General features: G+C 33.7%; 1 protein-coding gene across 14 annotated transcripts; it reads left to right on the top strand.

Moving 5' to 3' along the window:
- The first annotated feature begins 710 nt into the window (after window positions 1–710).
- LOC111995625 (uncharacterized) lies at window positions 711–13,320 on the top strand. Of its 14 annotated transcripts, none has more exons than XR_010626505.1 (8): window positions 711–1,054; window positions 1,837–1,944; window positions 2,176–3,723; window positions 3,847–3,947; window positions 4,401–4,436; window positions 5,062–6,806; window positions 6,886–6,975; window positions 12,406–13,320. XR_010626505.1 is itself a non-coding variant. In XM_065767152.1 (5 exons), the coding sequence occupies exons 1-5, from the start codon at window positions 827–829 to the stop codon at window positions 12,403–12,405; spliced, it is 480 nt and encodes a 159-aa protein (XP_065623224.1). In that variant the 5' UTR covers window positions 713–826; the 3' UTR covers window positions 12,406–13,320. The 14 variants fall into 14 exon arrangements, 2 of the variants coding, with proteins under 2 accessions (XP_065623224.1, XP_065623225.1); XR_010626501.1 differs by having other exon boundaries at window positions 3,811–3,947; XR_010626500.1 differs by lacking the exon at window positions 2,176–3,723 and having other exon boundaries at window positions 5,928–6,806.
- Window positions 13,321–13,661: the final 341 nt, after the last annotated feature.

Here is a 13,661-nt window from a genome sequence, read left to right as displayed (position 1 = left end):
GGCAACAAAGCATCCTAATAGAATCACACAAAAGCAATGATTTCTATTTGTCATTGACTCTATAAAGAATTAAAAATTGAATAATTTATAAAATTAAGATCTCAATAATCTTGTTGAATAATTTGAAGGAAAGATAAATTGCATTTTTGTTATTAAATAGGGCTTACCTAATTCCATAGCATGGCACAACAAATTAAATTTACAATTAATTCCCTTAAAGTATTTTGATTATGCAAGAAGACAAGAAGGAACACAATGATCAAATTTTTTGAATTGTGGATGCAATCTTGAATGGCATCGGATAATTTTACTAATCTTGCAGGCATTCGATTTATTTTGCTGAAATTTGTGGTTGAAATAGTATTTTTGTGACCTCAGAAGCTTTTGTGAAATTTTAGAATAGTTTAGGGGTTTCTTCATAATTTAGAAAAGCTTGGGGGATTTTTTGTTATTTTGGAAATTTTGGGGATCAAAGTGAAATTTTAGGAACTTTAAGGACCAAAATGTAAATTTGAGAGAGTTTTGGGGTTTGAAATGTGATTTAGTTAAATGTTGGGATTTAAAATTTAAGTAAGAAAAATTTCAGGTTAAAAATGTAATTTTGGAAAAAGTTGAGGGTTTGAACGTGATTTGAAAATTGTTATTGGTTTTCTAATTTTAATTTCTTGGATTTTGGATTTTAATTTGAGTTGGGCTTCAGTGTCCATTATTAGTTTATGATGCGATCGATGGAAGTGGATTAATTTCAATACGGGTAGGTTGAAGATGTTGGGTGGGTCTGCTGTATATATGTTGGGTTGAGATCTTAAGGTTGGGCTTCAGCTTTATGAATTTTAGAGCGAAATTGTTTGCAGGGTGGGTCATTTCGTGGCTTCCATTGGGGAAAAAAAAAACAAACAGAATAATGATATGCTTTTGGTCTTCCTTCGGATATATTTTGATTGAACCATATGCTTGTTTGCATTCTGCAACTTTCGTCCCTTTTTGGTTCTTCATTCTCGTACCCAAACAGATTTTGCCCGAAGACTGGGCTTCATTTTTCTCTCTACAAAAGGTCAGTTTGAATTAATAATTTCAGCCTCTCTGTTTTTGTTCAAGTCTTTATAGTAGAAAAGGTTTTTGTGAGTTCCACTGGCCTCTTAACTCTAATGTTGTTGTAGACTCTGGCAAATTAAGATAATTAATTATCCATAATGTGTTTCTTAAGTTTTATTTAATGGATGCTATGTATAGACTATAGAGCCTAAAGCAAACTTGATTAAGTTCCCATATTAGTTAATTATGTCTTTGGATGGTTATAATAGTATTAGTGGTTACTAAGGTCTCACGAGAATACGAGATCTTTGAGGTCTTAAGTTCGAAATCTCTAGTCACAGACACCCTTAATGTCAAAAGAAAAAGGTGCAAAGTGTCATAATATGTCCTTTTTAGGGTTTAGATTATATATTTATGGGTAAGTGTCATTTGAGTAAGATCTTATTTGAAGTGTTGAGTTTAGTCTGGTTTGTTTGGACCTTAATGCCTATTATGTTATAATGTTGTTATCACAAGAACCTAGCCATTAGCATTATTACTAATTGAACAGCATGTGATTTTTTGTTCTTTTTATGAATGGCATGTGAATTTGGACTTCGTTATTATTTTCATTGTTGATAAAATTCATCTTCAAATGCACATTAATTTGGAGTGCAAATGGTGTTTGTTTCAATTGGAAAAATTGAGATTTGTTAGAGAGTGGGATGTTCAATTTGTTGATTATTGTGATGAGTGGTGCGAATGGAGAGAATTATAGAGTGACTATGCCATCTCTCTTGTGACACTGATGAGTTTCTTCAGCATTCAAAGGATGCAGATTACTGGGACAATGAAAAATTGGACAACATGGGAAGTGATTCTGACTACGACTCAAACAGCATCAGGGCGTCGTTGCTTCATCGCTGGAGGGTACATGTTCCTATATTAAACACACACTCTCTCTCTTTCTCTCTCTCTTCTATCTATCTATTCATTCTATTTGTCAATTTAAAATATGGCGCATCATCCTAACAATTTAATGGCAGTAAAAAAATTTATGCCAATATTTGCAAATATATTGGAGTTTAATGGTAGTAATCAATTTATGCTATTCTTTTTTGGCTTTGACACTACCCCTAATGCTATGGAACCTATGTGTAGGTGGATGCACTAAAAGTTATTTGGACATTTGGCTGAATTCTTGGTACACCTCAATAATGGGTCCTATATTAGCTTAATTAGTAGCGCGCTTTGCGTCCATATTGGGGATTATTGCATAATTCCAATCAATGCAGCACCTAGTATCATAGCAAGAGGCAGTCTTGGCCATTCAAATATGTTCTCTTATTTCATTTTTTATTTATTTAATTATTTTTTGCTATATAAATAGCTCTACTACATTGGCATTGTCGAATAAGTAGAAGTCTTTTTAGCTAGACAGAGGTGTGGGATTTTGCAGAATGGTGTCCAATGCAGGAACTCTTTAATAATGTCTCAAAGTTGGAGCTATTATTTTCTTTATGATTCTGAATATTTCCAAAGGTCACAAGCATTAAGGAACTTGATTTTTTGATAAGTAGTAAATTTTATTAGACAAACTAGGAGTAACCAAGTACATAGATCTTAGGAGGTATACTAGATGGACATCAAAACTAATCTCTAAAAGTACAATGGTAAAAAAACTCTAATAAGTTGGAGAAGGATAAACTTCATTACATCGACGACCATTCAAATAAAGTTTTGAGGAAATGCAACTTCAAATCTAGAGTTGTCCTCTTGCACACTTAAAAGTTTCTAGAATTTCATTCTTTCATCGACGACCATTCAAATAATGTTTTGAGGAAATGCAACTTCAAATCTAGAGTTGTCCTCTTGCACACTTAAAAGTTTCTAGAATTTCATTCTTTCCAAATGCACCACATCAAGCCATGGTGAATGAACTTCCATATCCTACTATTCCAACATTGCCCAATACGGATTTGCCATCATGCTAGTTAGTTGACAACCCTCTCAAGCGTCACCTGCTAAACCACAAAAAGGGCAAGGACCATATCCCACAACTCCCTAGCAATGGGACAATGCAGCCACAAGTGGTCCATTGTCTCTCAATCCCCCTTGCACATACAACACCAACTCACCAAATAGTGTTTCACTTCCTTAGGTTATCCACTGTTAGGATTTCCCCGAAGAGGCAACTCAAAGAAAAAATGCCACTTTTGTTGGGACTTTAGGCTTGTAAATTCTTTTCTAAGGGAAGTTTGCAAGTCCCATAGGGGCTAGTGCTCTGCAATAGGATCTAACCTAGAAACCCTTCTGTATATACAGCCTCCAACACAGCTTATCCTCTTTACAACCTCGGATCTCTGTGGAATACAATCAATTCAAAATGACAAGTTCTCTTGATGGTTCTTTTTTCTAATGCTTTGAACCCGTTTGGGTTCGGGGCGTGACATAAACCACCCCCAAAAAAAAATCTGTTCGCTGCTTTTCAAGTTTATTAGCAACTCCTGTAGGCATGGACAAAATAGACATTAAATAGATGGGTAAGCTTGAGGGAGTGCTTTTAACCAAAGTGACTCTACCATCCTTTGACATAAATAATTTTTTCCTACCAGCTACTTAAAAAAATCTTCCAACTGGCTAATCTTCTCTCCACCTGTTCCACAATAACATCCCAAGAAGAACTCACCTTAATATGGCGTTTGAGTGGTACTGGGGTGTTTGAAACAATTCTTTCTTTGTTCTCTTTATTATTGGATGACTACTCTAAGCAGTCACTCTTTTTCCTTGCTATAGGAGTTTCTTATTCGTTGACTGGTGCTGCTTGTGCAGTTGAAGACGTGCAAGCTTCTAAAATGCAATTGAAGATCTTTGTTGTTAGATTACTCTATGGATTGTCAACTGAATCACTTTCTTTTGCTTGTAATTGAGAGGTATTTTTTTAGCGTAACTTGTGCTTTTTATTAGTTGTCTTTTAGTAATAAAACCTTTATTATTATTTTTTTAAAAGTAGTACTTGCCTTAATGATGATTCAAGAGGCGAACCCTCATAGGTCATGGGAAGAGCTCCCACAGAACAACCCAACAAACTAGCTAAGTTATTACATTAGGCTAACTAGCTAAGCTATCACATTACGAACTAAGCCGACCAGGACAATCTCACACTTAACCAAATTAATTTGAACCCTAATACTGCCTCAAAACATAACATAACACATTAGAGGTGGAAAAACAATTTCGGATTAATGATTGATGGAATTTATAATTAGGGGCTTGAAGAAGTAATTTCTTGTTCTCTCTCTCTCATCTGCAATTTGTTCTAGGGTTTCATTTCAATTTCATTGTTTTTACAAACTAGATTCTAATTTGTTTTTGAATTTTTGTAGTTTTTGCAAACAAATATATGGACAAGAAGCTCCAGAGTATGTTCCTATTACCCCCCATGAATGCTCTACCTTGTATTTCTTTTTATTATTTATTTATTTTATATTTTTCAGTTTTGCTCTATTTGATTTGTGAGATAATTTAGGCAAATGAAGGAAAATAGGTTATCTTCTTAATTATTTATAGATATTGAATTAAAAAAAATAAAATAATAAATAAATAAATAAATAAATCTCGCAGCTAAAACTAATGTACTAAAAATGCTTATTAGAGCTTACAACTTAGTATTCAAGCTTTTAGGTTCCTATTTTGTTCCTCACTGTTTATTTATTTATTTTTTTTAAACTGTAGCCATAGCATTCATAATAAGTTACTCTGATTTTATAGTTTCTTTGTGAAATATTGTAGTGAAACCACGACTATTTTCTAAAAAACAATTATAAAATCAGGAATTGTACTGATTTTTTGGGATTACATTCCCTGGTGTATTTATGGGACCATGTCCCAGAGGTTTTGGTTTCACCAATATTGGCTGGTTGTTGGTTTCAGACTAATCTTTAGTTCGAATATGGCATTAGACATTGTATGAGCTTAATTTGCTAGAGGGCAGTGAAGGGAAAAAGGAGCCATTAGACTAATCTGTTTGAATTGATTTGGTTTAAGAAATTTCCCTTCAAGGAGTAAGTACTAGACAAAATTATAGGCTGATGAAGTACCTTGATGATAAAGTGAGTTTCTTGACAAATAAAACTCTAAGAAGAGAAGAAAGGGGAGAAGAGGGTTCAAATAATTCCCCTTAACTAATCTGCGGAAAAGAGGGTTCAAATCCTCCCTTTGAAAACTAGTTTGGGCTGCATCAATGTATCATGTTTGGATTCAGAGAAATGCTACAATGTTTAATGGAAGAATATTGTTAGAGGAGGCTCTAATGCAATAGATCAAAAATTTTGTGAAGTTGTGTGCTGGTAGTTGCAAAGCAGTGACCAATATATACTTTGTTGTACCATGTTGTTCATCATTGCTTTGATAAACAACAAGGTATACTTTGTTGTACCCTATATACTTTGTTTCTTCTTTGGGAACAATGTAGGGAAAATTTGACCTTAAATAACTTTTTTGTAATATATTATAACTGCTCTGTGAAGTATAAGCTGCATGTCAACTCATGATAATATTCATAGTCACCATTTGAATTTTTGTTGTATATTATAACTGATTTAAATTATGAGGTCAAGATTTGGTTATGAGTAAATATTGGAAAGGATTTTCCTGTGACATTGTCTTCTTTATTGGTGTCCCCTTTGCCTTTCCCCCACATCACATTATTGTATGCCTTCTTGGTTATATAGGAAAAAGTGGTAGAAAATGGAAGTTTCCTACATAACAATTCACTGTAATATTTGACATATTTGCATTTCCCGTATTCTCTAATGCAACTGACATGGAATGGATGACGAAGCTTCAACCATCCATTTTTGTTGCGATGAAATGGAAGTGTCCCATGACAACATGTTTCATCCATATTGCAGCAGTTACCTATTCAAAGGATAATAATGACCAAATCATGATTGCCAATGAGTTATAGCTCAAAGGGTACCTGCCCCATAAAAAATGGTGGAAGGTAAGAATCCAACTTGGCCAATGCATTAGCACATTGGTTAGCTTCCCTAAATACATGATGATGTTCAAGTTGGAGTAGTAAGTTCCTAAAATTAGAGTGTAAGGAATCCATCAATAGGTTAGTGGCATTATTATTTGTTAGCTAGCTAATTAGACATTTTGCATCAAGCTCTATGTTAAAGTCACTGGAAGTCCTTGATTTTAGTCTCAATCAAGGATCCTTTGTCCCCTCTAGTCAACTAGCATTGGGCCTATATATGTTGTCCATCTATGTACAGAAATACACACGCAGCAATATATAAATTAAGTATTCATACACGTCTGTTCTCTCTCTTTCAATAGTTTCCTATATTGTTGCCTTCCTCTGCACCCTAAAGCATTATTCTTGTATTTTGACCATGCCATTGTCAATGTTTTATGGCTTGTAGTATTTTGCACTTTTTGGTAGTTGCCTTTCTATTTTTAGAGAATTTGTACTTAATTTTTCAATAGTTTTAGTTGGTCTGTAATCATTTCAACTTAAGATAAGTTTTTGCCTTTATTGCATCCTAAGGGAATGATACAAGCTTTCAAAAAGGGAATGATACAATCTTAAATAAACTATATAAAGGAATATAAATTTTTATAGCTATTTAAAACTTTCTTTAGTTGTAGCTAGCAAATAAAGAACCAACTGCTTTATTCCTGCTTGGGTTAAGGTCACCAATTGCATATAAATGAGGCAAGCACAAAGCGATAGACATTGTAAAATAAAAGAAATAGCAAGGAGGAATAAAGAAAATTTTTGGGTATGGGTTTTCTTTTTCTTTGAGTTTATGTCTTTTTCTTTTTCTTTATTTGTTTCCATGCTCCATTATTTTCCTGCAGAGGTTCCTTGGGGAAGCTTGGCAAGATTTAAACCTTATCATCTTGATTATAGCTGCTGTATTGTCATTGGCACTTGGAATTAAAACAGAGGTGTGTTTGGTGTTTTTTTATAGATCATTTTCATCGTAAGGGGTGCCAATTCATGGCATTTGTTTTTTGAACCTCCTTATATAGGTTCTAGGCTGTTGTGATTTTTATTTCTATCATGTGGAGTATGACCGTGTCTCTAAGCAAAGAAAAGTCAGGTTGATCTAAGATAAATTATTCTCCGGAAACCTTGGTATTTTATTGAGTCAATTTGACTTCATTTACATTATCAATATTTGTAGTGCACTGATTCTCTTGCTCCACTAACTTGCTCATTGTGTGTGAAGCCGATCTATGTGTTTTTATATTAAGTGACTTGCTCATTTTGGTCTGTCAATACTCTTAATTTCAATTTTTTACCTTTGGCTTGACTTTTTGATCCACACAGTTAATGAAATTTAGGTAGCTCCTCACTTAAGGCTCTGTTTGGGAGTTCATAAGGGAATGAAATGGATGTTGAAAGAGTGGAGGAGCTGGCTTGATCCACGGTTTTTAAAGTTGAGGGTAGGAGGGGGTGGTGGGAATGTGTTTCACATCTTTTGTTTGCAGACGATACTATCCTATTTTGTGGTGCAGATGTGAAGCAAATTCTTCATATTCGGTTGTTGTTACTCAGTTTTCAGGCGGTAATAGGTTTGAAGGTAAATGTGCACAAGAGTGAAATGGTTCCAATTGGGGAGGTTGGTGATGTGCATGCCCTAGCGGAAAATTTTGGGCTGTTAGAGTTGGAACTTTGCCTATGTCTTATCTTGGCATGCCGTTGGGGCTTCACATAATTCCCTTCAATTTGGAATCCTATTTTGAAAAAAATTGAGCGAAAATTAGCCGGGTTGAAGAGGTTGTTTATGTCTAAGGGGGTCGTTTGACGTTACTCAAGAGTACGTTATCTAGCTTTCCTACCTATTTCTATCTCTATTCACCATTCCTACTTATGTGGCTAATAAGATTGAAAAGTTGCAAAGAGACTTTCTATGGGTGATAACAAGATTCATCTGGTTGGTTGAGATAAAGTTTGTGTGCCTATAGCTAATGGTGGTTTGGAATAAGAAAATTACTACTTTCTATAGGGCCTTATTGGGGAAATGGTTGTGGCGGTTTGGGATGGAAGAGGGTCGGTTATGGAGGATGGTGGTAGCTTCAAAATATGGGGAAGAATTTGGGGAGGAGGGGGGGGGGATGGACCTCAAAGCTAGGTAGGGGAGTTCATGGGTGTTGTTTGTGGAGAGGTATTCGCATGGGATGGGAGGATTTTAGCAAGAATTGTTAGTTTGTTGTTGGGTTAGGGAATAGAGTGAGATTTTGGTAGGATGGGGGGTATGAGGATCAACCTTTCCAAGTGGCTTTCCTAAGGCTGTATGGTATTGTTATGGACAAGGAGGCATCTTTAGAAACTTCTTTGTTAAGGCAGGGGGCGGAGGATAGAAGATTTTGGGATGTTCGTTTTATTCGAGAATGTAATGATTAGGAGATGGACGAAGGGTTGCATTTTCTTCGTATATTGGGAGCTAATATTCCTCTAATGGATGTTAGAGACCGGATAAGATGGAAGTTGAAGCCCAATGGGGAGTTTGACATTCGGTCGTATTATAACAAATTGCGAGATTCTCCCTCAATTGTCTTTCCTTGGAAAGGAATATGGAAAGTAAAGGCCCCTAGGCGAGTTTCTTTTTTTGTTTGGCGTGCAGCTTGGAATAAGATCCTAATAGGTGATAACTTGAGAAGATTGAGGGGATTGGATTTTGTAGATTGGTGCATTATGTGCCGGCATTGTGGAGAGACGGTAGACTACTTACTTTGTCATTGTGAGATGGCTTATCGGTTGTGGAACTTTGTCTTAATAACTTTTGGTTTGTCTTGGGTTATACCTAGATTGATCTCAGATTTGCTTTTTGACTAGTGGAATTGGTTGGGGAAGCATTCGTCTCAGATTTGGAACTTAGTTCCGCTGTGTATCCTAAGGTGTATTTGAAAGGAACAGAATCGGAGGACTTTTGAAGATTTGGATAATTCCGGTGTTCAGATGATTGCCTCTTTTAGTGGGACTCTTTTTGATTGGTCTCGGGCTTGGGGACTCACGACTAGTGATTCTCTCCCCTCTTTTCTTAGCTCTCTTTATCTTTTGTAGTTTATCTGTTGTTTGATTTTCTTTTTTGTTTTTTCAGTTTTCTTCTTGTTTTTCCTAGGTTTGCTCTATGTTTTTCATGCATAGAGTAGACTTTCGTATATATAACATTCTTACTTATCAAAAAAAAAAAAATATTCTTTTTATTCATTTTCATTTCATTCAATTCCTTTCTCCCAAACGAGGCCTAAGTCTTACCTAATTTATATGGTTTACACGTTGTCCTTGATGCACACAATAACGTAATATCAACAATGAAACCTGGAGCAAATTGGGTGGATATGCGCTTGTTAGAGTGGATGTATTGGATGTATGTGTTTTATGGGAGGAGGGATGGGGTGTCCTCTGTAGGGAAGTACATGAAGAAAGGATGTGTCATCTTTTTTTCATTGATACTAGCTTTTGCCATGAGCCTGGCCTTCTTGTTGGGAAGTGGCACTTCTTCATATATCTGATACTTGAGGATAATTGATGGAGCATAATTGTTTTCAATTTTTTTTTTCTTTTAATTAGCCATTTTGAAAACTTGGAACTATTTGAATACTTGAAAATTAGATTGGTGCTTTAGTATTTATATGAGAGTGGAGTTTAATTTGGAATTGCATAATTGTGTTTATGTTTATATTTTGAATAAGGTTATTAAATTTTGATCATGTGAAGGACAGCATCCAAATTTGTTTATTTATTTATTAAAAAAAAAATACTTATTTCAACAGTTTCAAATTGTTGAAATTTATTTCAAGACAACATATGTTTCAACAGTTTTTAATAATATTTCGATGTTTAATAACTGTCGATAAAGGTGAATCACATTTTTCGACGGTCACATAGGTTGTAGAAAAAAAATTTCGACATAGTTTTCAGTGGCGATTCTCAACGGTTACTTAAACCGTTGAAAATACTTTTTCGACAGTTTCTAATACTTTTTTCAACGGTTTCAACCATTGAAAATAGCAAACTTTCTTTTAGTTAGGGGCTTGATGTTGATGAAGAAATGTTAGAATTTTGTTACCAATGTCAAAATAGAAGTGGCATGATATATTTATTTTCTTGAGGTAGCTCTTTGAATATACACCTTTTTACTTATAAAAAAAAAAATGATATATTTATTGATTATCTATTGCAAAATTAATTATTTGTGGCCAACATGATGTACTACACACCATCATAAACTTTAATTGTCTATGGTCTATATTGAAAACTCGTTTGAACATTGAATGTCATTTTTTTTCCATCCTTCTAAATATATATATATATATATGCAATAAATTTTGCTATCCAATCAATGAGCCACATCATCCACTTATTTTCTATCTCTTATTTTCTTTTTTAAACTTTTCTTCTCACTTTTCTTAAAAAAAGAAAAGAAAAGAAAAAAGAAAAAGAAAAAAAGAAACAAAAACAAAAACCTCTTCTTCTCTCTATTATTCCACACCTATGGTTACAATTTCTTCAACTTTTTCCTTCTCTCTTTGCCTCTTTACCTCCCCCACTACTCTCTACTTCGTCACTACACTTCCTTCATTCTTTTCTATTTTTTATAATTTAACTCTTCTTCTTCCCATTTTATTTTGTATAAATTTGATTTCATTTCTTCCATTCAATTTATATTTTTCTCACACAAGAATTGAGTTCTCTCTCTCTACTTTCTTTTGGTGAATTTTTGTTCTTTCTTATACTCTAATTAAGGTTGATGGTTTTGTTTTCAAACATGTGTTTTGGTATTGTGTTTTTTCAATTTCCCATTACAAAGTCTTTTCTCTTCCTTTATAGCATTGGTTGGATTTTGGTTTGGGTTAATACTAAGGGTTTTTTTTTTTTTTTTTGAAATAGGAATTTGAGTTTATATCAAAACACAATCTACATGACTATGAATTTGAATATGCCTACCAATTTTTTGAATAATAAATTATTATAAAGTCTATCTTTTATTCCTTTGGTTTCATTTTAATTTTGGTTAAGATAACATTGTAATTTGTGATGAGTTTTGATTATCGTGATAATCTTCTTATTCCTTAAGAGATGAGAAATTCGAATAATTAATTTGAAACTTATAAAGTATAGTTGTATATTAGGCAAATATTGTTTAATAAAAAATATGGTTCACCTTAAAAAAAATTTAATCAAACAAAAACAAATAATAAAATGATATATTTGTATAGATAAAAAGATAAAGAATACTTGTAAAAAACTTCTTTTTTTTTTTTTTTTTTAAATGGAGATACTTAAAGTAAGTCTTACTTTTTATTATTACACCTTATTGCATGTTTTATATATATATTCGCACGCATTGCATGGGTTTGTGGTTAGTTACTCTTAATATTAAACACTTTTTTTAGCATATATTTGCTTCTTGACAAAGCTACAATTATAGATTGTGTAGTGCCATGAAGAGTAATGAGTAGAGTGCTTCTTGACAAAGCTACAATTATAGATTGTATAGTGCCATGAAGAGTAATGAGTAGAGTCTGTTTTTATGTGTTACGAAGTCAATCTAATGCAATTAATGAAACCTAAAAATGGAATGAAGTTGACAACGCCTTCAATTGCTTGGATTTGGCTTCATGAATCATTTATTTTTTAAATTTTAAACTATTTTTGTTAATTTCCCCCCTCATTCTGTGCATGGAGGGCCTTGTTAGTTGTATTGCTGGGCAACATTTCTTTCTTAAGGGCTTCAACCTTGTTTTTGGGCTTCTTGTAGCACCTGTAAACCACTAAGTTTCCTGTATTCTATGAATATCTTTGTATAACTACTTCAAATTTTTTAGTCTACTTGAAGAACAATTTAGCCCTTTCCTTGCTCTTTCCTATGTTGGTCTGAGTCTCTGAGAACTTCTATTTGTAGCTAGATTATACGCTGTAGCAGGGTTCAAGTTTTACGTTTAGCTATCATTGATGTTGGACTTCTTTTTCCAACCTTTGATGCCTGTGCCTATGCCATTGTCCTATATTATCTTCGTCAAAATTAGCTGTTCTTCTACTGTAACTTGGTGCAACACAGCTTTTTAATTGTATTCTTGTTGTATGGGCCACTGAATTAATTTTTTTTAATGCTATTTTAATATAAGATGATTTACTTGCTGGGTGTTAGGAACATTAGAACCACCTCCATCTTCCAGTGGTGATTTTTCAATTGGACTAGATCAGCTTGTTTTAATTTCAAGTGATCACAATGTTTCAATTCTGCAGCAGTATAGTTTTCCAATCTTTTCTTGATATGATTTCTGTATTATCAGTACATGTGTAATTTAACATATTAATTGCTTTCCTACCTTTACATCCGCTTAAAGGACTATCATATTTGTTAGTAATAAATTTGGAGAAGGGGATTCAAGGAGATGCAGCTGATTTAACGAAGAGGAGGAATGCATTTGGATCAAACACATTCCGTAGAAAAAAAGGGAGGAGTGTTTTTTGGTAAATTCATTACCAATTTATATTTTTGCACTCATTTTTTTTTATTAGAGCTATTACCCTTTCTTTTGTTGAAGAAGAGAATATAAGCTATTATATTGTTTTATTTTGCTTTGTCTTAGATGTTTCTTTAATCTCTGTAACTCATGGTGCTTTTGTTTCCCTGCAAGACAATACTCTTTGTTTTTGTTGCAGTCTAGAATCATGTGAGCCACATCCTTCTTTCTTTCTAAAGAAACAAAGCATTTTGATTAAAGAAAAAAGTTTTCTGTGCAGAGTTGGCTTATTAGTAAACTAAAAACATGTTTGTGCTACATAAATTCAATATGTTATAGCTAACGATTCAATGTGAGGTGAATGTTTTCCTTCATCATAGCTGTTTTGAGTAGCATACTTATGAGGGACAGATTGGTATGATGTTGTGTTAGTGTAATTAATTTTAAGCCTACACACTTCCCAATGCTTAAAATGGTATCAGAGCAGCACACCACCCATCGCCAGTGACCACGACGAACAGCTTCCTGACGCCATTGACCATGACCACAACCACAAGAGTAGTCTTTGCTCTTGATGGTGATTGAGTGGAGTTTCCAATCTTTGAGACACTGGAGCGCCATCCTAAGGAAGTCTTTCAATTCATGTTTTAATTCATGCGCTGAACCTTAATCTGGTATTTTTGGACCCCTGATCTGTATTTGTCTTAGGTTGGTGCAGTTGGTTCAATTGCGCACCTATATGTATATTCATTTTTGTGAAGTCCTATCTTTTTCCAAAATTTATATTTATACCAAAAGATTAAATTAGGATTATCGGTATCTTTATTATTAGTACAAGGACTGTTATTTTGATGAGCAACAGTAAAAATTACAAGAATTTTGGCTTACAAATTTCATGATCTTCTACCTCACATTCTTTCAATAAGTACTTATCAACAAACTTTTTGAGTATTGATTACTTTTATTTTCCTTAATAACTCTCCTCCCCCTGGGGGAAAAAAAATTAATAGGTTTTTTATGGTTTGTTATTATTAACACATTTGCTACTTTTTTTGTTGTGTGATTAATTAAAATGACGCGGAATATAAATTAGAAAATTTTAATTTGAATAAAAACGTGTCCTAGAATTTCTGCAAGTTGATCTTATGCCCATC

This window comes from Quercus suber, unplaced genomic scaffold (genome assembly GCF_002906115.3).
Source record: "Quercus suber isolate HL8 unplaced genomic scaffold, Cork oak 2.0 scaffold_779, whole genome shotgun sequence".
Taxonomy (NCBI): Eukaryota; Viridiplantae; Streptophyta; class Magnoliopsida; order Fagales; family Fagaceae; genus Quercus; species Quercus suber.
Note: the sequence above shows the minus strand (reverse complement) of the source record. Positions and strands in the feature narration are given on the sequence as shown.

Bases quoted from the DNA above. Each gene is read 5' to 3' on its own strand.
- LOC111995625 (XM_065767152.1), top strand. From the start codon at position 827: ATGAATTTTAGAGCGAAATTGTTTGCAGGGTGGGTCATTTCGTGGCTT. The intron at 1,945-4,400 runs GTACATGTTCCT...GAATTTTTGTAG, and splicing joins CGTTGCTTCATCGCTGGAGG to TTTTTGCAAACAAATATATG. The intron at 4,437-6,885 runs GTATGTTCCTAT...ATTTTCCTGCAG, and splicing joins TATGGACAAGAAGCTCCAGA to AGGTTCCTTGGGGAAGCTTG.